General features: G+C 44.1%; 1 protein-coding gene across 9 annotated transcripts in view; it reads right to left on the reverse strand.

The window, feature by feature from the left end:
- The window catches only part of ARID1B (AT-rich interaction domain 1B), a 497,144-nt gene that overhangs the window by 106,361 nt on the left and 366,165 nt on the right, over positions 1-24,618 (reverse strand). For all 9 annotated transcript variants that reach the window (XM_040350968.1, XM_040350965.1, XM_040350967.1 and 6 more), the window contains one exon: positions 19,581-19,670. In XM_040350968.1, coding sequence (XP_040206902.1) covers positions 19,581-19,670 — 90 coding nt within the window. The remainder of the gene's footprint in view (positions 1-19,580; positions 19,671-24,618) is intronic.

Genomic DNA, 24,618 nt, shown 5'->3' on the forward strand with positions numbered 1-24,618 from the left:
AAAGGGCCTTGCTTGTTAAAGCTTACAATCTGCATTCCATCACTAAAGAGCAGAGGACTGAGATGCCAGCTCTTGTGGGCCTGTGGATTAACAACTTCCGGACCACCCATCCCATATATACTGCGTCAGGGTAGCCGGCTGTGCAAAATCACCTACCTTTAACCTGATTTCGAGCACGAGGTCTGGGGTGCACATGCATGCCGCCGGCGACCCGCTTTAGCAGTGATTGGACACCACAGAAGCCAACCAGTGGGTTCAGTGGACGCAATGTCCCCTGGAACCCGGCGATTGTTCAAAGCAGAACTGCCTTTCCGATACATCTGCCTGTGTAAAGAAGGCAGAGCACCATTCTGTCAGGGGGAGAGATAGAGATCTTGGGCCTGATTTACCAAGCCTTTACTCCATGACTCATGGAGTAAAAGCAGGAGTAGCAGCCGTTTGGCCATTTACTAAAGAAATACGCTGCTAGTGCAGTGTATTTCCCTAGTTACTAATGTGCTCCGTGCGCCCAGGAGAGGGTGCATTGTGCACCAGTACAGACCTGGCGCACGGCACATTAAACTGTAAATTGCGGGGGTTTGGGCGGGAGTTTATTAGGGGGGGAGGTGGGGGGATGCAGGGGAAGTGAAGTGACATGTGTTTTAAAGTGTTTGGCGGGCCGAATTGAAAGGGAAAGTGTTTTTTGAAAACAGATCCCCGTACGCTTGCACAGTGCGCCTGAACCTCGGGAGGTTCATTTGCATACTGGGCATGCGCAGAGAGAAAAGTCAGGGATTCCCGTGCGCCTTGTCAGTACGCCGTGAAAATCTTGGTAAATACCAAGCGGCGTACCCGTGATTGCGCTGCGTGACGCGGCGCACGGGAATCTCCGAGCTGTTTTCAGCCCTGAAGGGGAACTCGGCGCCAAATTTCAAACTTGAAATCGGCGCGGGTCCCCCTTCAGGGCTACATTAGGCTCTTAGGCTTGGTCCGGAACGTGAGGGGTTAAACCCGCGCCGATTCGGCGCGGGGGTCCCCCCCAGATCCAAACCAAGCCCTCATCCCAAGCATGCAGTCTGGCCCGGACAGGAATGGGGGAGGGGACGAGCGAGCGCCCCCCCCCCCCCTCCTGAGCCGTACCAGACCGCATGCCCTCAACATGGGGGAGTGTGTGCTGTGGGGGAGGGGGGCACTGCCCCCCCACCCCACAGCACTCTTGCCCCCATGTCGATAGGGACAAGAGCCTCTTCCCGACAACCCTTGCCATTGGTTGTCGGGGTATGCGGGCGGGGCTAATCGGAATCTGCGAGCTCCCTTTAATAAGGGGGCCCCCAGATGCCGGCCCCCCACCCTATGTGAATGAGTATGGGGTACATCGTACCTCTACCCATTCACATGGGGGAAATGTAAAGTAAAATAAAACACCACACAGAATAAAATATTTTATTAATCTGCTCCGGAGCCCCCCCTTTCTTCTTTAGCTCTCTTAGAAGGGGGGGTTTCTTCTCTCCCGATCTTCCGCCGGGACCCTGGGCTTCGGTGATTTCTGCCGGGGGAGGGTGCCATCCCTCGGTCCTCTCCGGAGCCTTCCGCCGGATGCCCCCACCCCATTTAAGCTCTTTTTCATTAGGGAGGGGCATCCGGACTTCGGGGTCTTCTGCCGGGGGATGGCGCCTATCCCCCGGTCTTTCCGGTGCCTTCCGCCAGGGTTCCGGTCTTCCTGGTCTTCTGCCGGGGGTGCGCCAACTCCCCGGTCTTTTCTCTTCTGTCTTCTCTGCTCCCTCTTCTGCCTGGCTCCCCCGCGGAGCCAGGGCTTTCTTCCGTCTTCTTTCTTCTCTCTTCCTTCTTCTGCCTGTCTCCTCCGGGAGCCCAGGGCTTGTCTCCGCTGTCTTCTTCCTTCTCTTCCATTGGATGTTGACACGACGAGGTCCGGCGCTGGAATGCCGTCTGAGCAGTGGCCATGGACTTATATAGGGCAATGCCACCATGTGACCTCAACCCATGTGACATCACATTCCCATCATGCCCAGGGAATGTGATGTCACATGGGTTGAGGTCACATGGTGGCATTACCCTATATAAGTCCATGCCCGCCGCTGACACGGCATGTCAGCGCGGAACCTCGTCGTGTCAACATGGAATGGAAGAGAAGGAAGAAGACAGCGGAGACAAGCCCTGGGCTCCCGGAGGAGACAGGCAGAAGAAGGAAGAGAGAAGAAAGAAGACGGAAGAAAGCCCTGGCTCCGCGGGGGAGCCAGGCAGAAGAGGGAGCAGAGAAGACAGAAGAGAAAAGACCGGGGAGTTGGCGCACCCCCGGCAGAAGACCAGGAAGACCGGAACCCTGGCGGAAGGCACCGGAAAGACCGGGGGATAGGCGCCATCCCCCGGCAGAAGACCCCGAAGTCCGGATGCCCCTCCCTAATGAAAAAGAGCTTAAATGGGGTGGGGGCATCCGGCGGAAGGCTCCGGAGAGGACCGAGGGATGGCGCCCTCCCCCGGCAGAAATCACCGAAGCCCAGGGTCCCGGCGGAAGATCGGGAGAGAAGAAACCCCCCCTTCTAAGAGAGCTAAAGAAGAAAGGGGGGGCTCCGGAGCAGATTAATAAAATATTTTATTCTGTGTGGTGTTTTTTTTACTTTACATTTCCCCCATGTGAATGGGTAGAGGTACGATGTACCCCATACTCATTCACATAGGGTGGGGGGCCGGAATCTGGGGACCCCTTTATTAAAGGGGTCTCAGATTCTGATAAGCTCTCCGCCCGCATACCCCGACAACCAACGGCCAGGGTTGTCGGGAAGAGGCTCTTGTCCCTATCGACATGGGGGCAAGAGTGCTTTGGGGTGGGGGGGCAGTGCCCCCCTCCCCCACAGCACACACTCCCCCATGTTGAGGGCATGTGGTCTGGTATGTCTCAGGAGGGAGGGGGGCGCTCGCTCGTCCCCACCCCCATTCCTGTCTGACCAGACTGCGTGCCTGGGATAAGGGCTTGGTTTGGATCTTGGGGGGGACCCCACGCTATTTTTTTTTGCGCGGGTTTAACCCCTTATGTTCCAGACCAAGCCTAAGAGCCTGGTATGCACCTGGAGGGAACCCACCTTATTTTTTTTTGGGGGGGTCTGGAGTTCCCCTTCATGAACAGCGATCTGTCATTTACACATGTCAGTCCCCCCCCCCTACAGTTAGAACACACCCAGGGAACATATTTAACCCCTCCCTCGCACCTAGTGTTAACCCCTTCCCTGCCAGTGGCATTTTTTGAGTAAGCAATGCATTTTTTACAGCACTGATCGCTAGAAAAATGCCAATGGTTCCAAAAAAGTGTTCGATGTGTCCGCCATAATGTCGCAGTACCGATAAAAATCGCTGATCGCCCCAATAACTAGTTAAAACAACAAAAAAAAAAATTTGTAGACGCTATAACTTTTGCAAAAACCAAACACTAAACGCTATTTGCGATTTTTTGGAACCAAAAAGATGTAGAATACGTATCGGCCTAAACTGAGGGTTTTTTAGTTTTTTGATTATATATTTTTGGGGATATTTATTATAGCAAAAAGTAAAACTAATTTTTACATATGTGGGCGGGACTTACGCAAGTCCCGCCCACATATATAAACATCGTTCAAACCACACATGTGAGGTATTGACGCGTGCGTTAGAGCGAGAGCAATACTTTTACCACTAGACCTTCTTTGTAACTATAAACTGGTAACCTGAAAAAAAAAGAAAAAGGTTGCCTATGGGGATATTCACGGAATTCATTTTGGCCCCATTGCAGGAGTGTTTCCAATAGTAAAGCGTGACATGTAAGGTATCTATTTACTCAGTGTAACATCATCTTTCACATTATCCCCAAAAATTGGGCTCACTTTTGTGTTTTGTTAATTTTTAACCACTTGAGCCCGGACCATATTTCTGGTCAATGACCGGGCAAGTTTTTGTGATTCGGCACGGCGTCGCTTTAACTGACAATTGCGCAGTCGTGCGACGTGGCTCCCAAACAAAATTGGCAACCTTTTTTTTCACACAAATAGATTATTAAATGTGCGTGTTTACTTCTGTCTTTAACACCTCCCCTTCAGGCTGGAAAGCATCAGATCAGGGGAAACCAAAAAAAAAAAGCTCTCATTCCATTGCAGCTTGGTTCCTACATGTGTGATGAACTGAGCATGCTCAAACACTTAGAAAAAAAATATCCTTTCTTTTTAAAAGGTGAAAAACACTCATTGGATGCTCATAGAGCGTGGTTTGGATTAATTGCAGGTGTGCCCAATTACAAGCTCACCCAAACTAGAGACTGCAATTTGTTCATGTGATTTCAATTGCTTCATTACTAGCACTGTTATAAAAAGCTTGGATCGATCAGTCCTCAGCTGCCCTCAGAAGGGGCAGGCTGGCAGAAATGCTGTTGCTAAACACAAATGTGGTTTGTTGCATGGGTTTTGTTTTATTTTGCCAATGGTTTTGGTTTATTTTTAAATGATGTTCACTTTGATGTATTTGTCTATGTGGCCTTATTTTATGAAAAATGTGTAAAGCTATGGTTATTTAGAATTTTGAAATGTATTTTTGTTTGTTTGTCTTTTTTTGCTTTCCTTGTTTTGTTGACCAATAAAAATTACTTTAAAATTGTTAAGTTTGTCTTTTGTTACTTTTTCATGCTACATATGTTGACAGCTGCAGCTGAACTAGGTTTGGGCCTAACAAATTATGTGTGATTTTTGTCTAAGCTTCTTTCCTGGTGTGTAATCATGAAATGTTTGCCATGTTTATTCTCCCTGACTTTAAAGACAAAAACTGGTAAGTATTTTATTTATTCTGCAGTGGTCCTCAGCCCTCAAGTACCCCCGACAGGACATGTTTTGGGGATTTCTCTTATCAAGAATTGCTGTCCAGACTGTATTTTAAAGCACATGTGCAAGATGAAGGAAAACCTGCAAACATGGCCTGTGGGGGGGGGTTTGCTATTGGTGGACAGGCTTGACGTGCTGATTTACAGCACTGTGCTTAAATCTAGCGCAAGGCAATCCTATTCAAATTGTGGGTGTTTGAGGGAAGCCAAGTGAGTGTTAGAACCCCTGCTTTGTGTTTTTTTATTTTTGTGTTGAGCTTTGTGTCCCTTTTCTTAAAATTGGCTTCACTTCCTGTCACACAGCTGAACAGGAAGTGAGGTTAAAACCCTACCAGTGTCATTTCTTGGGGACACAGGTCAATCTAACTAGTGTCCCCATTAAGCAAATTGCACTCCAGCACTGCTGTGTACACCCCAAATCATGGGTCTTCAAACTACGGCCCTCCAGTTGTTCAGGAACTACAATTCCCATCATGCCTAGTCATGTCTGTGAATGTCAGTGCATTACAAGGCCTCATGGGATGTGTAGTTCTAAAACAGCTGGAGGGCCGTAGTTTGAGGATCCCTGCCCCAAATGATTATTTAGTTTGGGGTTTAGTAAAGGCAAAGCCACTCTGCAGTACAAGCATAGTTGCTGAAAATCAGAGAGGAAGCACTGATGGTTTTAACATCCAATCCTGTAGAAGCAAAGTTGTTTTGTTTTCTTTCTTCCTTGCTTTGCACTTGTAGTGCAAAGTGGATTTGCCTTTAGTCAATGGACCCCAAAGTCCAAGATCCCTAATAATTTGGGGTGTACACAGCAAAATGCTAGAGTGCAATTTACATAATGGGAAACTATTTAGCTTGATCTCTGTGTCCCCAAGAAAAGATATTAGTAAGGTTTTACCCTCACTTCCTGTTTGGCTATGTGACAGGAAGTGAATGAATTAGAAAGGGTGAAGACACCTCACAAATGTTGTCACTATCAGGGGTGCAGACATCCCCAAAAAATGAGCAGATAATACTTATTTGCAAATTAATAATTTTTTAGTTAACATTGGGTGGGGTGCTCTAACGCACACATTCCTACATATTAGCAACGCTCTATCCTGGCCTATTGGCATGGTTATATTTTTTGGGGCTCTCAATAAAACTCTATGAAATTTGTGCTTAAACTAGAACCAGGGGCGGACTGACAACTCATGTGGCCCCTGGGCAATAGAAGATTATGGGGCCCCTCTGGCTTACAGATGACCACCACGCCAGGAGGTAGTGCAGAGGCGGGCAGCTAAAATCTTGGGATATTCACATTAAAAGCATGTCATTTTCGGACATATCAGGGACAGATCTAAAAAAAACACAGATTTTTACATACTGTCCCTGGTTTTACTGAGCCTGGCAACCCGGATGGGGCCCCCTAGTGGCATGGGGCCCTTGGGCAGTGCCCGAGTGACTCAATGGTCAGTCCGCCCCTGACAAGAACTATAATCAACAAGTTTTATTTTCTTTAATTTTGGATAGAGTGAGGGAGGGTTATAGGCCCTGTCAGTTTATTTTGTATTATCTGTGTCCAATTGGGGAGATTTGCCTTCACTTCCTGCCCCATAGCCAAACAGGAAGTGAGAGAAAAACTATGCAAATTAACCACTTCCCGCCCAGCCTATGGCCGATTTACGTCCGGGAAGTGGTTACACAATCCTGACAGGACGTCCTGCAGGATTTCATGCCGCACGCGCCTGTGGGGGCACGCAGTGCGGCGATCGGTGATGCGGGGTGTCAGTCTGATTTCAGTAAAGAGTCTCTCACGGAGACGGAGACTCTTTACCACGTGATCAGCCGTGTCCAATCACGGCTGATCACGATGTAAACAGGAAGAGCCATCGATGGCTCTTCCTCACTCGCGTCTGACAGACGCGAGTATAGGAGAGCCGATCGGCGGCTCTCCTGACAGGGGGCGTTCGCGCTGATTGTTTATCAGCGCAGCCCCCCCTCGGATCACCACACTGGACCACCAGGGATGCCCACCCTGGACCACCAGGGTGTGCAAAAACAAAAAAAATATAGAACAAAAAAACAAAAAGCAATAAAAAATAAGAAAAAAGATGCCAATCAGTGCCCACAAATGGGCACTGACTGGGAAAATCAGTGCCACCCCACAGTGTCCATCAGTGCCACCCCACAGTGCCCATCCATGCACAGTGCCCACCTATCAGTGCCCACCTGTGCCACCCATAAGTATCCATCAGTGCCACCCATAAGTGCCGCCCATCTGTGCCGCCCATGAGTGCCCATCAGTGCCGCCTATGAGTGCCCATCAGTGCCGCATAGCAGCGCCGCTAATCAATGCCACCTCATCTGTGCCGTCAGTACTACCTCATCGATGTCCATCAGTGCCATCTCATCGGTGCCCATCAGTGCCGCCATATCAGTGCCCGTAATTGAAAGAGAAAAACTTATTTACAAAAAAATTAACCTAAAAAAATAAAAACTTTTTTTGTTTCAAAATTTGCAGTCTTTTTTTAGTTGTTGCGCAAAAAAAAAAACACGCAGAGGTGATCAAATAACAACAAAAGAAAGCTCTATTTGTGGGGAAAAAAGGACGCCAATTTTGTTTGGGTACAGTGTTGTATGACCGCGCAATTGCCATTCAAAGTGCGACAGTGTTGAAAGCTGAAAATTGGCTTGGCGGGAAGGTGCGTAAGTGCCTGGTATGGAAGTGGTTAAGGGAATCCAGTGCCCCCCCAGAACTAGTGTGTGGGTCCCCTGAAAATTACTGGGCGGGGTTATACAAAAACAGGGTGTGACCTTGACAGGAAGGGGTGGGTCATTTTTCTATTAGGAGGTGCAGATATGTAGTCAGGCCTAGGGCAGAACCAAACCTAAATATACTACTGCATATTAGGGCTTATTTAGACCGGAACCGATTTACAGCGTGTTTTTATATTGTGGGAGGAAACCCACGCAGGCACAGGGAGAACATGCAAACTCCATGCAGATGCTGTCACGGGCGGGATTCGAACCAACGACTCTTTTGCTGCTAGGTCAAAGTGCTATACACTACACCACTGTGGTGAACGAACATGATTGCAGCTGAAAGCATGAGAACTTTTATTTTTTTTTTCAATACCATGCTTTCCAGCCTTATTGACCCCGCCTCTCTCCATAAAGAGGACCTGTCACACACTAGTCCTATTACAAGGGATGTTTACATTCCTTGTAATAGGAAGAAAACTGATCATTTTTTTTTTATTTTTTTATTTCAGTGTAAAACATTATAAAACTAAATAAAAATAAATAAGAAAACCCCCAAAAAATTTTTTAAAGCGCCCCGTCCCGACGAGCTCGCGCACAGAAGCAAACGCATACGCGAGTAGCGCCCGCATATGAAAACGGTATTCAAACCACACAAGTGAGGTATCGCCGCGATCGTTAGAGTGAGAGCAATAATTCTAGCCCTAGACCTACTCTGCAACTCAAAAAATGCAACCTGTAGAATTTTTTAAACGTCGCCTATCGAGATTTTTAAAGGGTAAAAGTTTGATGCCATGCCACGAGCGGGCGCAATTTTTAAGCGTGACATGTTGGGTATCATTTTACTCGGCGTAACATTATCTTTCACAATATCTAAAAAAATTGGGCAAAATGTATTGTTGTCTTATTTTTTAAGTCAAAAAAGTGATTTTTATCCAAAAAAAGTGCGCTTGTAAGACCGCTGCGCAAATACGGTGCGACAAAAAGTATTGCAATGACTGCCATTTTATTCCCTAGGATGTCTGCTAAAAAAAAATATATAATGTTTGGGGGTTCGGATTAATTTTCTAGCCAAAAAAATGTGATTTTCACATGAAGGAGAGAAGTGCCAGAATTAACCCGGTGGGCAAGTGGTTAAAGTACTCATGGCTATAAAGAATAGAGTCATTGCTCATTAAAAAAAAAAAAAAAAAAAGGGGGTCCCTCCAAATTAAATTACCAGGCCCTTCAGGTCTGGAATGGATATTAAGGGGAACCCAGCCGTAAAAAAACCCCCAAAAAATGGCGTGGGGTCCCCCCAAATATCCATACCAGACCCTTCAGGTCTGGTGTGGATTTTAAGGGGAACTCCACCCCAAATTGAAAAAAAAAATGGCGTGGAGTCCCCCTAAAAATCCACACCAGACCCTTATCCGAGCACGTTGACCTGGCCGGCCGCAGAAAAGAGGGGGGGACAGAGTGCGGCCCCCCCCTCTCCTGAACCGCACCAGGCCACATGCCCTCAACATGGGGAGGATGTCCCCATGTTGATGGGGACAAGGGTCTCATCCCCACAACCCTTGCCCGGTGGTTGTGGGGGTATGCGGGCGGGGGGCTTATCAGAATCTGGAAGACCCCTTTAACAAAGGGGACCCCCAGATCCTGACCCCCCCCCCTGTGTGAAATGGTAATGGGGTACATTGTACCTCTACCATTTCACCCCAAAAAAAATGTCAAAGTGTTAAAAATGACAGTAGCCGGTTTTTGACAAATCTTTTAATAAAATCTTCTTTTCTTCTTTCCTTCGGGTTTCTTCCGCTGCTTCTTTCTTCTCGTCCACATCTTGCCCGACGTGTTCTTCTATCTTCTCCGTCCGTCCTTCAGCCTTCTGGTCCCGCATCTTGCCCGTTGTCTTGTCCTGTCTTCTTCTCCGTCCGCCTCCTCGTCCGCATCTTGGGTCTTCTGCGGTGTTCTTCTCGTCCCCGGACCCAGCGTTTGAATTTGATTTGGCCGCCGTTTTCCCGCTCCTGGGACCCGCCCCCCTCTGACGCCACAAGTAAACTCCTTAGAAGGTCATGTGCGTCAGAGGGGGGCGGGGTCACATGAGTGTGACACGGCGGGAACTTCTTCTCCGGGCGGCGCAATTGAAATTGAATTCCCCCGCTGTGTGACGCTCTGCGACCCCGCCCCCCTCTGACGCACATGACCTTCTAAGGAGTTTACTTGTGGCGTCAGAGGGGGGCGGGGTCACATGAGTGTGACACGGCGGGAACTTCTTCTCCGGGCGGCGCGATTGAAATTGAATTCCCCCGCTGTGTGACGCTCTGCGACCCCGCCCCCCTCTGACGCACATGACCTTCTAAGGAGTTTACTTGTGGCGTCAGAGGGGGGCGGGTCCCAGGAGCGGGAAAACGGCGGCCAAATCAAATTCAAACGCTGGGTCCGGGGACGAGAAGAACACCGCAGAAGACCCAAGATGCGGACGAGGAGGCGGACGGAGAAGAAGACAGGACAAGACAACGGGCAAGATGCGGGACCAGAAGGCTGAAGGACGGACGGAGAAGATAGAAGAACACGTCGGGCAAGATGTGGACGAGAAGAAAGAAGCAGCGGAAGAAACCCGAAGGAAAGAAGAAAAGAAGATTTTATTAAAAGATTTGTCAAAAACCGGCTACTGTCATTTTTAACACTTTGACATTTTTTTTGGGGTGAAATGGTAGAGGTACAATGTACCCCATTACCATTTCACACAGGGGGGGGGTCAGGATCTGGGGGTCCCCTTTGTTAAAGGGGTCTTCCAGATTCTGATAAACCTCCCGCCCGCATACCCCCACAACCACCGGGCAAGGGTTGTGGGGATGAGACCCTTGTCCCCATCAACATGGGGACATCCTCCCCATGTTGAGGGCATGTGGCCTGGTGCGGTTCAGGAGAGAGGGGGGGCCGCACTCTGTCCCCCCCTCTTTTCTGCGGCCGGCCAGGTCAACGTGCTCGGATAAGGGTCTGGTGTGGATTTTTAGGGGGACTCCACGCCATTTTTTTTTTCAATTTGGGGTGGAGTTCCCCTTAAAATCCACACCAGACCTGAAGGGTCTGGAATGGATATTTGCTGGGAACCGCACGTCTTTTTTTTTTTTGGTTTTTACGGCGGGGTTCCCCTTAATATCCATTCCAGACCTGAAGGGCCTGGTAATTTAATTTGGGGGAAACCCTACACATTTTTTTGTTTGTTTTATGAATGAATCCCTTTAGAATTGTCAGAGCCGACAATTCATTATAGCCGCGTGTGAATTTTTAAATGACTTTTTTCCTTCTGAATGTCATTTTGTGCAGGGGGAGTTCTAAGTGCGGGAAAAATGCGCTATTTCACATGCTGACATTACACCCCCCCTAGGTACGAAATTTAAAGGAATATTTCACTTTTATTGTTTCACTTTAAGAATTATTAATTTCACTGCTCCCGAAAAAACGGCCGTTTTAAAAAATAAAAAAAGCATTGATACATGTTCCCTGGGACAGGACTGAGGTCCCCAAACACTTTTTAGGACAAAACTTGCAGATTAGCCTTTAAAATGAACACTTTTGATTTCTCCCATAGACTTCTATAGGGAGTTCGGCGCGGCTTTACATATTAGTTTCAATGCGCCGGCTGCTACGCTGGTTCATGCGCCCAATTAAGCCTCCACCCGGAGTACTAATTAACGCATGAACCAGCGCAGCGCACAGAGCATAGTAAATCAGGCCCCTTGTGTTTCTGCCAAGCAGAAACACAGATTTCTTTCTTTCTCCAGTCAAAGCACTCCCCCCACAGTTAGAAAGCACCCCTAGGGACACACTTAACGCTTTGCTTGAGGCTGATGTTAACTCCTTCCCTGCCAGTGTCATTAGTACAGCAACTGTTTTATTTTATTTTTTAGCACTGATCACTGTATTAGTGTCACTGGTCCCCAAAAAGTGGGAGTTAGGTGTCCGATACGTCATCTGCAATCCCACAAAAAAAATAAAAAATTGCTGATGAGCGGCGTTACTAGTAAAAAAAAAAACATCCATAACAATATCCCATAGTTTGTACACTGGGCCAGATTCTTAAACGAGATACGACGGCGTATCTCCAGATACGCCGTCGTATCTCTGAGTTGCGCGGTCGTATCTATGCGCCTGATTCTTAGAATCAGTTACGCATAGATTTCCCCTACATCCGACTGGCGTAACTGTGTTACACCGTCGTATTGTAAATGGCCGCTAGGTGGCGCTTCATTCGAATTCCGCGTCGAGTATGCAAATTAGCCCGGCCGACGCAGTACATTTACGCCGTTTACGTTAGGCTTTTCCTGGCGTAATTTTACCCCTGCTATATGGTGGCGTAAGTGCGGCGTAGCAATGTTAAGTATGGCCGTCGTTCCCGCGACGAAATTTTAAAATTTTACGTTGTTTACGTAACTCGTACGTGAATGGGGCTGGACGCAATTTACGTTCACGTCAAAACCAATACGTCCTTGCGGCGTATTAGGAGCAATGCACACTGGGAGATTTCCACGGACGGCGCATGTGCCGTTCGTGAAAAACGTCAATCACGTCGGGTCACACAACATTTACATAAAACACGCCCCCCTGTTCCAAATTTGAATTAGGGGGGCTTACGCCGGACGATTTACGCTACGCCGCCGGAGCAAGTGCTTTGAGAATACAGCACTTGCCCGTCTAAGTTGCGGAGGCGTAACGTAAATCAGATACGTTACGCCCGCACAAAGATACGCCCTCTAACTTTTGCACAAACCAAACAATATACGCTTATTGGGTTATTGTTTTACCAAAAATATGTAGCAGAATACATATTGACCCCAAATTTATGAAGAAATTAGATGTTTTAATTTTTTTTTATTGGGGATGTATTAAAAGTAAAAAAATAGTTTTCTTTTTCAAAATTGTCAGTCTTTTTTTGTTTATAGCACAAAAAATAAAGACCTACAGAGGTGATCAAATACCACAAAAAAAAAAGAATTAGTGAAAAAAAAAAAAAGGACATAAATTTTATTTGGGTACAGTGACACACGTCAGTTAAAGTAGCGCAGTGCCCTACTGCAAAAAATGGCTTGGTCAGGAAGGGGGTAAAACCTTCCGGGGCTGGGATAGTATGACTGTATAATAAAAACTTTATTTAAAAAAAAAATTGGACCAGAAGTAGAATTAACCACAGTCAAAACACCAAAAAAATCAAAACCTGTTCTAAATTGGTTATTTTCCCCACCCTATTTAAAAATACTATTGTCCAAGTTCATACTATATTTATAACAGAAGATCTTACTTGGGTTAGACAATTTGTGCCTGGAGACCTACAAAAAAAAAATTATTGGCATGTATCACTAAAATGTTGTGTGCTAAAATGGTCCATGGCCAGATGGATGAAAGGGATAGAGGACCAACATCCCATTCTACAGATTTTGGCACACACTTTTTAAAGTCTTGGCAGTATGCATATCAGACACAATCCTACATTTTCCATGGCCAAAAATTGCTACATCACTCCCTGCTAGGCTGACTGTAATAGGCCTCAGTATGATAATTCCCTTGTCTACTAAGGTATATGTTTATAAACATCCTGGTATTCAAGGGGTTAAAACATGTGTACCTGCTGCAGCCATGAGCTTGGTATTGTTTTTATCAGCAGGCCGAGGGCTTTCAGATAACAATGATCTGAGTGATTGTTGAGCTGTCTAATAACTTTTACAGTACCTTGACAAGTGTCTTGGCACCTCTGGGTTCAAATCTTTCCATCCTCAGCTGCTGTAGCCAGGGAAGTAGCTAATCAAGCTTGATCTGTGCTTCATTAGCTGCGGTAGAGATATCTCCATAAAGAGGACCTGTCTGTCACCTGTCCTTGCTTCCACATAGGGGACTTGTTAACCGCCTTGTGATAAAAAATATTTTTTTACTTTTTTCTTACGTTTTTTAAAAGATTTTTTATTTTTTATTGCAACCCTTTACTTCACATGCACACGCCCAAATGCAAACACTTGCATAAGGTGCACCTGTTTATGTAAATGGAATACTACCCACGTATGAGGTGTTGCCAAAAGTGATAATTCTAGGACCAAAATGCACAGCTATCTCTAAACTGATAAACTATTTTAAAGGCGATGGACAAGTGTGGATACCATTGTTTTTTTGCCATGTCACAGGCACACGCAATTTCAACTTTTATATTTTACCCAAAAAATTGGTATTATACCGTTTTGTTTGCTCTAAAAGTCATTTTGGTGATTATTTTTTAATCGATAAACAGTTGTGCAATCATGCTGCAACATAAAACATTGCAACTGTCACAATTTTATTCTAAAGGGCTTCTGCTTTCAGAAAATATATAACTGTTTAGGGTTTTAAAGTAATTTACTAGCAAAAAAATGCAGGTTTTACAATGTGCGTGAAATATAGAAAAATTGCTCTAGCAGACAAGTGGTTAAAGGGATCTAGAGTGTAAAGTGCAGGTAGAACATATTAAAGAATTTTCTTTATAGAAATTTTGATGAGACTTTTAAACTTTACATGCTTTGATTTGTAGATCAGCCACTAGAGGCAAAGTAGATTAGCTGCTAACATGGTTTCTAATTTAGAGCTTAAAGTAGAACTGAATGCAAGAACAGAAAACATCTGCTTTAGCAGAAGGAGGGAGCTGCTGAGCAGGGAGAGTTCAATAGACTGAATAAGGTAGAAATGCACTGTGGGAACTGTACTTCAGAGCAGAAATTTTGCTGTGGTGATCAAAAGCTTTTTCTCCAGAGAGAAGATTGCAAGGAAAAGGGGTAAGAGCTGCATTTTCCCCTCTTGCTGTGAGGGCGACTGGAGAGTGCACACCGCTGTCCAGTGTGCAACACCACTGCTGCATATTGGCGGGATAGGGAGTGCTGAGTTTGAGGGTGCCTACAGAGTAACCTGGGTGCAGAAAAGAGAGTGGACTACTCGCTGTGTGTGACTTTATGGTGAGCTGCAATATTAATGGGACTGGTGAGATGCAAGATGCTGCTGTGGGGCTTTATGATCTGCTGCGAGAGAGAGAGAGAGAGAGAGAGAGAGAGAGAGAGAGACTGAGCCCTTTAGGCTGGATTCACACCTATGCATTTTTTGTGCTTTTTGCATTTTGCAGATTTGCACTACAGAATGTGTTCCATAGGAAACCATGTTAAATGGACTGTAGTGAAAATATGCAAAATGCACTAAAAATGCATAGATGTGAATTCAGCCTTAGGAGCTAACCATAAAGCCACCTAGTAGCCTTATTTGCTGCCTGCAGGTGGGACTGTACTCATGTGCACCAATAATACAACTGGGCCCCAATGCTAGCTAGCTGAGAAATTAGGACTAAAGACTGACCCTTTAAAGCCGCTACACAGAGACCTTTACCTATTGCTTATGCTAAGAGGTACCTTTCAGGGGACATTGCACCACGTCCTAGTCATTCTCCTAGTGTGCACTTTAAACTAGTTATAGCACTATTTATTGCTAACTTTGCTGATTCTGGAGTTAACTCCAGTCTAGTGGTAAAGAATTCTAAGTTACCATGGTAAGTGATTATACTATCTAGCGGACTGTGTCTGAACCTACCTTCTCTATGCTCATTTATGCTCAAACCACCATTTATTCTAACCCGTAACAGTACATAAGTTCATATACCACTAAAAAGTCTCGTTTTTTTTTCATGGTGTAAATTTACAGCAAATTAACTGCTTGCCGACCAGCCGCCGCAGTTTTACGGCGGCAGGTCGGCTGATCACGTAGATCTACGTCATCTCTCCCAGCAGCCAATAGGGCCGCTCGCTCCTGACTCCCACGTGCGTGCCCGGCGGTCGCGATCACCGCCGAGCGATCGCTCGTTACAGAGCGAGAACCGGGAGCTGTGTGTGTAAACACACAGCTCTCGGTCCTCTCAGTGGAGAAATGCCTGACCGTCTGTTCATACAATGTATGAACAGCGATCAGTCATTTCGCCTAGTGAGTCTACAGTTAGAACACACCCAGGGAACATACTTAACTCCTTCCCGCCCCTAGTGTTAACCCCTTCCCTGCCAGTGGCATTTTTATAGTAATCAATGCATTTTTATAGCACTGATCGCTATAAAAATGCCAATGGTCCCAAAAATGTGTCAAAAGTGTCCGCCATAATGTCGCAGTACCGGGAAAAAAAAATCGCTGATCGCTGCCATAACTAGTAAAAAAAATATTAATAAAAATGCCATAAAACTACCCCCTATTTTGTAAACGCTATAAATTTGGCGCAAACCAGCCAATAAATGCTTATTGCGATTTTTTTTTTAGAAGAATACGTATCGGCCTAAACTGAGGACATTTTTTTTTATATATTTTTGGGGGGTATTTATTATGGTAAAAAGTAAAAAATATAATTTTTTTTCAAAATTGTCGCTCTTTTTTTGTTTATAGCGTAAAAACTAAAAACCGCAGAGGTGATCAATTACCACCAAAAGAAAGCTCTATATGTGGGAAAAAAAGGACGCCAATTTTGATTACGAGCCACATCGCACGACCGAGCAATTGTCAGTTAAAGCGACGCAGTGCCGAATCGCAAAAAGTGCTCTGGTCTTTGACAAGCAATATGTTCTGGGGCTTAAGTGGTTAAAGGTATCTATACTCATGTTCTTGCAGTAGTGTTTGCAGTAACTTTAATTTAACCAGATGTTTCATAGGAGCTAAGGTTGTCCTTGGAGTTGAGGCACAGAACAGAGAAGCAGCTACTGCGGTGGTAGCGCTACAACAGGAAGGTATTTTTATCACAGAAGAGACATGCAACGTCTCTTCTGCAATAAAATACACTTACCTGCTTGTTTGCAATCCCCTGCAGAACACATACTGAACTACAACTGCAGATCCCATCAGAAGGCTTTGCAGGATTGGGTGACATGACAGTGGGTGGAGTAGCAGTTAGTAGAATGATTGATATGTGCTGTACATAGCACAGTGTGCAAAGACTTGTAAATGTGACACTTTAAATATTGAATAAATATTTTTACTGTACGGAGAGCATGATCAGTCCCTATACTTCTTTGATGAATGAACTTGCGCTTCTTATGTTAGTGGAGAATCCATCGAACAGCGGAAGCCATCTGTGGTGGAGTGAATTTGGAGCCATCCTGTTTTCAGCCCGTTAAGGGGATAAAGGCACACGTGACCCTTGACTAGCCATCAGGGACTAGTCTGGAGGTGAGCATATATTGTTAACGGGAGGTGTATGCATGAGTAGCACTGGTAAACAGTTATGGGAGATATTGGGACCCGTGAATAACTTGGTGGAAGTTCTTGCAGTTTTGGACTTTATAGTTTTATAGTGAGGGTCTGTGGGTTGCACAGCATCTTTTGCTGCATTAGTTAGTAGAATGTGACACTCCTAGAAGTGTCAGATTCCTATTAGCTTTGCAATGGTTGGAAACAATAAAAGTATTAAAAAAAAAAAAAATGGATGCATAATTTCTTCTTTATAAAAAAGCCTTTCAATGAAAAGATACATGAAATCAATCCAGAGAAGAGATGACTACATTTTAACAGAAAACATCACATCCATACTATATTATTTTAATGACCACTAAAGTCATAAGTTGATAGCATAGTTGTTCTTGAGTTTTTAGTTGTCTAACAAGAACATGATATACAGTATAAAGAATTATTTCTCCTTAGGATTTCTTTCAAACCATAACTTTAAATCAATCGTAGGACAAATTAGACTCCCATTATTAAATTCCAGTTGCTGAAATCTCCACTAAGCTTAAGACCAAAACCATGGCGGGTTAAAATACTGGCACTTGCACTATAAAATGGTTTTCCACAAGCCTTCACATGTGAACAACAATGTCTAACAGCATGCTGGATTAGGAATGAAAGAGGGGAAACTGCCACAAAGTGGGCTCCTTTTAAAACTAATACCCTGTAAGTTCGGTCTGGTAAATAAAAACTTCATCAGCTTCATTATTCTACATAATAGCTCAGCAGATTGATAAATGACTGCAGTGCTCAGTTTATAGAAAAACAAGGAAAATCCCTAACTGAATAGTCTGCTGTATGTGCTAGCTCTCAGCAGGAAACTGTAGCTGACATAATAAAACAAATGCAAACATGAAGTTGGCTTGAAAAGGGTAGGTAAAATTCAGACTCGCAGCTCTTTTCGAGGCCAAAGCAGCAAAACACTATTCTATCAGGATCACAGGGTCTGGATCCGAGTCGATTTTCACAGACATGTATGCAGTTTTAGGCCTAGGTGGATGAGAATTTGAGAACATGTGGACCCTTAAATACCATCATTTTTGTTCAGTTCCTAAGAGTCAAGTAGCATCAAGAGCCATGGCACAAATGTTCAGATTATAATTATATCTAACTATGATGTCATTTGAAATAGAACTAAAAACAACATTTCTTCATCTTGGATAGAGTAAGCCAGGGTTATAACCCAGTCTCAGGTTTTGTCTTCTTTTTTGCTATATTTGTCCCATTGGGAAACTTCCCATCACATCCTGCCCCATAACTAAAACAGGAAGTGGGAAAAAATTACTCCAACATGAAGGAAATCCCTAGTTGTCACCAGGGTAACCAGACCTAGTGTTGACAATTAAATATTTCCCCTTTGTTTCTGTTCTGGTGACAACCCAAAATGGTATGGTACTGGTAAATATTAAAATGATATTGGTATTGTTTTCACTTTTACTCTTAGGCCCCTTTCACACTGGGGCGGGAGGTGCGTTGGCGTTAAAAAAAAAATCAGATGCCCCTAACAGCAGCTGTAAAAACATCCTGGGTGCATGAGCCCTAATGCTGCTTTAGAAGGCAATGGCTGTGTGAAAGAGCCCTTACTATACATTTAATTTGTTCCTTGTTAAGCTGAAATTCTACTCCTACCTTTTATTTATCTGCCTGTCCTCCGTTCAGATATTTCTTCTCATTCATAGAAGCTACAGTTCAGCTTCTATGAGAAGAAGAGGTTGGTGGAAAGGCCGGGGATAGTTGGCACTTCTGATGAATGCATAGGACAGGTCCCTCATCTCTATTAATTCCTGCTGCACTTAACGATTACAGCAGCAAGATTGGTGGGATGGGAACGAAGGAAAAAATTTCAACTAAACGAGGAGCCAACAGTACAAGGGACACAGATCGACAGCAAGTCTTGTTCCTTATGCAATTCTTTTTTTTTTTTTTTACTAAACTTATACTTTAAATCAGTGGTTCTCAACCCTATCCTCAAGTACCCCCAACAGGCCATGTTTGCAGGTTTTCCTTTATCTTGAACAGTGCTTTAAATCAGAGTGAATAGCTTGGTATTTTGGACAGCTATTTTATCTAAGAGAAATTCACAAAACATGGCCCGTTAGGGGTACTTGAGGACAGGTTGAGAACCACTGCTTTCAGTAACGAACCCATAAAAAAGTATGTAGACCAAGAAAGCTGAAAGAAAGTCTTGATCTGAATAGTTTTTCTAGGTCAGTGACTCAATTTCCATCGCACCTCAGTCTCACTATAGCAACCCCCTATCTTCATTCACCAGCTCCAATGTAAGCTTCACATGATTGCTCTGGTCCAGCTTCCTGAAGATGATGTCAATGGACCATGTCTGTGCAATATCTGTGGCAAGGCTACTTGTGGTTTCCTCCAGGGGCACATGTGATGGATGACAATGCAGCAACATACTGTAATTAGGTTTCTGTTGTCAACTCATAAAACAAGTGGCGGCTGAACCAGAACCTTCATGGTAGAATCACCAGGTATTATTTCAATGAAAGCTTCAGTATCGAAACACTTGAAAAAAATGTAATATTAATGCCCATGATTGAGTCTAGATCAGAAGGCAAAGATGATGATTTTTGACCATGGATCTGGTCATTTTGACTTCCATTTTATAAATGAACACTAAAAAAAAAAAAAAAAAATACAGCTGCAATCTATTTGGTAGTTATAATGAATACCTCCAGGTTTTACCATTGGTGGAATACTTATACGAATGGTGAAAATATGCTTTTGTTTTTTTATTATTTGAGTTGGTTATTACCTCTGTCCTGTGGCATTGGTGACTGGCTTAATGCGGGATGTGAGCTGGATTCAGTCTGGCTGCCTGCTGGTTGTGGCGGCATTTGGGTTCCTATTAAGTGAAAAACAAAAGTTTTAATAGTAGAAAAGAAAAGTTTCCAAGACACAGGTTATTATATTAATGGAATAGAAGCTGTGCACTTTGAAAATGTAATGTTTGTAAAGGTAAACATGTGATTAATTTTAAAAAAACAGGACAGTTGTTAAAACATAATAGGTTTATTGCAGTATTTGTATTTAAGAACTACTATATTTTACTATACTATATACGTGGTAATGAAAGATAACAAAGCATCTTATATAATAATTAGATATTTCTGGCACATGCAAGATACTGCTCAGACAACACAGTCACACAATTATTCAAGAATTTTGTCTGCTTTTAAATACACAGTGTGTAAAGTATACAGTACAGACTAGATAATCCATAGTGCTCTGTGTATCCTTTGTCAAGTAAATCTAAAACAAATACTATATATATATATATATATATATATATATATATATATATATATATATATATATATATATATATATATATATATCACACCGACGCACACGGAAAAAAAATGTGTACAGGAAAACAGCATTTAATCATGGGAATACAGGACAAAATGCATAATAGTACAAAGTCCCTTTAAAAATCATATTGTCAACATTAACGTAAGCATTACAACATAAATAAGCGTACTTAATCATAAAAAATATGTGCAATGCAATCATGTAAATCTGGTAGAAATGAATCAAACAAATATACTAAAAGAAATGAACAGATACGGTACTGGGTGAAAAGTAATAGTAAAACGTTCATGAAAAGTGCTGTGCTTTAATAAAATTTCACTTCAATGTTGGCCAAGCGTGGTGCAGCTTACAGGCCCATTCCTTGAGTTTGTGCTTTGATCTTTACTCAATAAACTCATTAGGTTTTAATGATATTTTGCCTTTTTTTTGTCTTCCTTGCTTATCGTGGTACACCATCATCTGGATTAAGATTGTTGCCTTTATTAATGGGCTTTACAAGTGTGGTGCTGATGTAGCAGGCTGGAGTTGCTTGGACTCTTTTTTTATACAAGTGTTTGTGACCTCCTTTAGCTTAGAGGTCAGTCTCTTCGGTAAGGAGTGTGTGCACCTGACAGTGTGGGAAACAAGGAGTTGGCACTTTGACACTGAAGTGGAATTTTATCACAGCAGTTTTTATGGACATTTTACTATTTACTTTACTTCATTTCTTGTAGAATAGTTGTTTGATTTACACTTTATTTGCATCAGATTTGCATTATGATTGCACTATTCTTATGTCGTGATGCTTACTTTAATGTTAATATGATTTTTAAAGGGATAGCGCGCCTTTTTACTAATACATATACACACATACACACATTATATTACCAACAGTATTGGGACACCTGTCTTTACATGCACATTAACTTTAATGGCATCCCAGTCTTAGTCTGTAGGGTTCAATATTGAGTTGACCCACCCTTTGCAGCTACAGCAACTTCAACTCTTTTGGGAAGGCTGGCCACAAGGTTTAGAAGTGTCTATATGGGAATGTTTGATCATTCTTTCAGAAGAGCATTTGTAAGGTCAAGCACTGATGTTGGTTGAGAAGGCCTGGCACGCAGTCTCTGCTCTAATTAATGCCAAATGTATTCTATTGGATTGAGGTCAGAGCTCTGTGCAGACCAGTCAAGTTCCTCCACCCCACACTTGCTCATCCATGTCTTTATGGACCTTGCTTTCAGCACTGGTCCAAATCATTTGGTGGAGGGGGATTATGGTGTGGGGTTGTTTTTCAGGCGTTGGGCTTGGCCCCTTAGTTCCGGGGAAGAGAACTCTTAAGGCGTCAGCATACCAAGACATTTTGGACAAATTTCATGCTCCCAACTTTGTGGGAACAGTTTGGGGATGGCCCCTTCCTGTTTCTACATGACTGCGCACCAGTACACAAAGCAAAGTAATGAAGAATGGTCAAACATTCCCATAGACACACTCCTAAACGTTGTGGACAGCCTTCCCAGAAGAGTTGCAGCTGTTCTAGCTGCAAAGGGTGGGCCAACTCAATATTGAACCCTACGGACTAAGACTGGGATGCCATTAAAGTTCATGTGTGTGTTAACGCAGGTGTCCCAATACTTTTTGTAATATAGTGTGTGTGTGTATACACAAACACACACCTAAAATAGCTTAGAAAGTATAGCATCAAGTCAATTAAACTCCTGGGATATTGATCTGGTCAGTTAAGTAGCAGAGGGGGTTATTAATCAGTTTTCAGCTTGGTGCATTAGATGGGCAACAATGAGATGACCTCCAAAACAGGAATGGTTTTACAGGTGGAGGCCACTGACATTTTATTCCCTACTCCTCTTTTCTGACTGTTTTTCACTAGTTTGCCATTTGGCTAGGGACAGTGCCACTACTGGTAGCATGAGGCGATACCTGGACCCTATAGTTTGCACAGGCAGTCCAACTCCTTCAGGATGGCACATCAATACGTGCCATTGCCAGGTTTGTTGTGTCTCCCAGCACAGTATCAAGAACATGGAGGAGATTCCAAGAGACAGGCAGTTACTCTAGGAGCACTGAACAGGGTGGTAGAAGGTCCTTAACCCATCAGCCGGACCGGTATCTGCTCTTTTGTGCAAGGTGCAACAGGATAAGCACTGCCAGAGCCCTACAAAATTACCTCCAGCAGGCTACCGGTGTGAATGTCTCTGACCAATCAGAAACTTTGTGAGGGTGGCCTGAGGGCCCGATGTCCTCTAGTGGACCCAGTGCTCACTGGCCAGCAACGTGGAGCTTGATTGTCATTTGCCATAGAACACCAGAATTGGCAGGTCCACCACTGGTGCCCTGTGCTTTTCACAGATGAGAGCAGGTTCACTCTGAGCACGTGACAGACATGAAAGGATCCAGAGAAGCCATGGAGAATGTTATGCTATCTGTGACATTGTTCAGCATGACCGGTTTGGTGGTGGGTCAGTGATGGTCTGGGGAGGCATATCCATGGAGGGACGCAGAGGCCTCTACAGGCTAGACAATGGCACCCTGAATGCCATTAGGTATTGTGGTGAGATTCTTGGACCCACTGTCAGACCCTACGCTGGTGCAGTGTGTCCGGTCTTTCTTCTGAAGCACGACAATGCCCGGCCTCATGTGGCGAGAGTATGCAGCCAGTTCCTGGAAGGTGAAGGAATTGATACCATTAAATGCCCCCCCCCCAAGCTCACCTGACTTACACCCAATAGAACACCTCCGGGACATTATGTTTTGGTCCATCCGGTGCCGCCAGGTTGCACCTCTGTTCAGGAGCTCAGTGATGCCCTGGTCCAAATCTGGGAGGAAAAACCCCAGGACACCATCCGTCATCTTATTTGGAGCATGCCCCAACGTTGTCAGGCATGCATACAAGAACGTAGGGGTCATACAGACTACCATTTTGAATTGCTGCAATGAAATTTCAGCAAAATCGACTAGCCTGCTGCATACTTTTTTCACTTTGATTTTTGGAGTTTTCGAATTCAGCCCTCTGTAGGTTCATCATTTTCATCAAACAATGTGGCATCCTTTCGTTCCCAACACATGACTCAGTCCATATCAGTATATATGATATTCCCCATTGAGATCTGATGCGTTTTCAAAGTGTTCCTTTATTCTTCTTTGAGCAGTGTATTATCCCTTTGACATACAGTATATCATGTATACGTAGCAGTAGTTACTAACCTCAGTCCTCAAATACCATTCACGGGCCATAATTTGGGGAATTTTCCTGAAAGCCAAGTCATTGACTTTTATTTAAAGCACCAGTGCAAGGCAAAGGAAATCTTGAAGACATGACCTGCTGGGGGTACTTGAGGACTGACGTTGGGAACCACTGATGTAAAGCATGGTGTTTTTCTTGAACTCTTGTTTTGATCAACAACATTGAACAACATTTCAACAGTTCAATAATGTGTAAGCATTTAGATGATGTTGTTGCTGCACAGGAGGGAGCCATGCTAAAACTATAAACCTTTATGTTGTCACAAACCTTTCTATGTGGGGAAAAAAAGAAGAAGGACAACACAGTGAAATTCAGTAAACCAACAGCATTTCCATGTTAACAGAATAGACTTCTGCTTAATGTGTGTGTATGCCTAAGGCACTGCTATCAACAAAAGCTGATGGGAGTCAAGGGAATGTAAAAAAATGGATACTGTTTGAGAATCCAGACATGCAGACTTATTTAATAAGACAGTGTGAAAAGCAATTAAGATGTTCAAGTGCAGTCACCCAGAGCTACTGGATTTCTGTGAAAGATGCAAAAGCCCTGGCTGGTCATGGTTTAGCTGGTTATAGTAATAAACAGCAGTAGGCTGCTGGTCCACAAATGTGTGCTTAGAGACCCAAAGGGTAAGATAACAGAGATGGATGACAGTAGCATAATTGGAGATATACGCAAACATAGATAATTAGAAATATATCAGGAACTATAGAAAGGGATCAATCAAGCCTAGAGTTGAAAAATAGAAAAGTAAGCAAAAAAATAATAATTCAAATAACACAAAACACTGAGAAGGACTTGTTAGGAGGAAAGAGAGAAATCAGGATCAGAAGGCAAAAGAGGCTCTGAGAATGAACACATACCATACATGCAAGCCTCTTGCATGTATCCCTACCTTGCAAATGTCACCCCCTTCAGCAGCAGGAGCCCCGCAAAACTCTGGAATTGGTGGGTTGGTCTCTTTGCCCTAGCTCAGTGGGCGGAGTCATGATTTCACAAGACTCCCCACCCACCTCTACACTCTCCTATTCCTGAGTTTTGAGTAACATCCAGTCAAAACTCAGGAAAGGCACCACATGACTTCAGCATGCCCAATCATGCTGAGGTGTGGAGCAGTCAATCCTGGGAGAGCTGGAGAAGAAAGCAGGATGGATGTGAAGCTAGAATTGTAACACACTCTTATGCCGTGCAGGAGATAAAGAAATCAGATGTCAGTCACAGCAGTGGAGGTTTGGTG

The sequence above is a fragment of the Rana temporaria genome, chromosome 4 (genome assembly GCF_905171775.1).
Source record: "Rana temporaria chromosome 4, aRanTem1.1, whole genome shotgun sequence".
Classification (NCBI taxonomy): domain Eukaryota; kingdom Metazoa; phylum Chordata; class Amphibia; order Anura; family Ranidae; genus Rana; species Rana temporaria.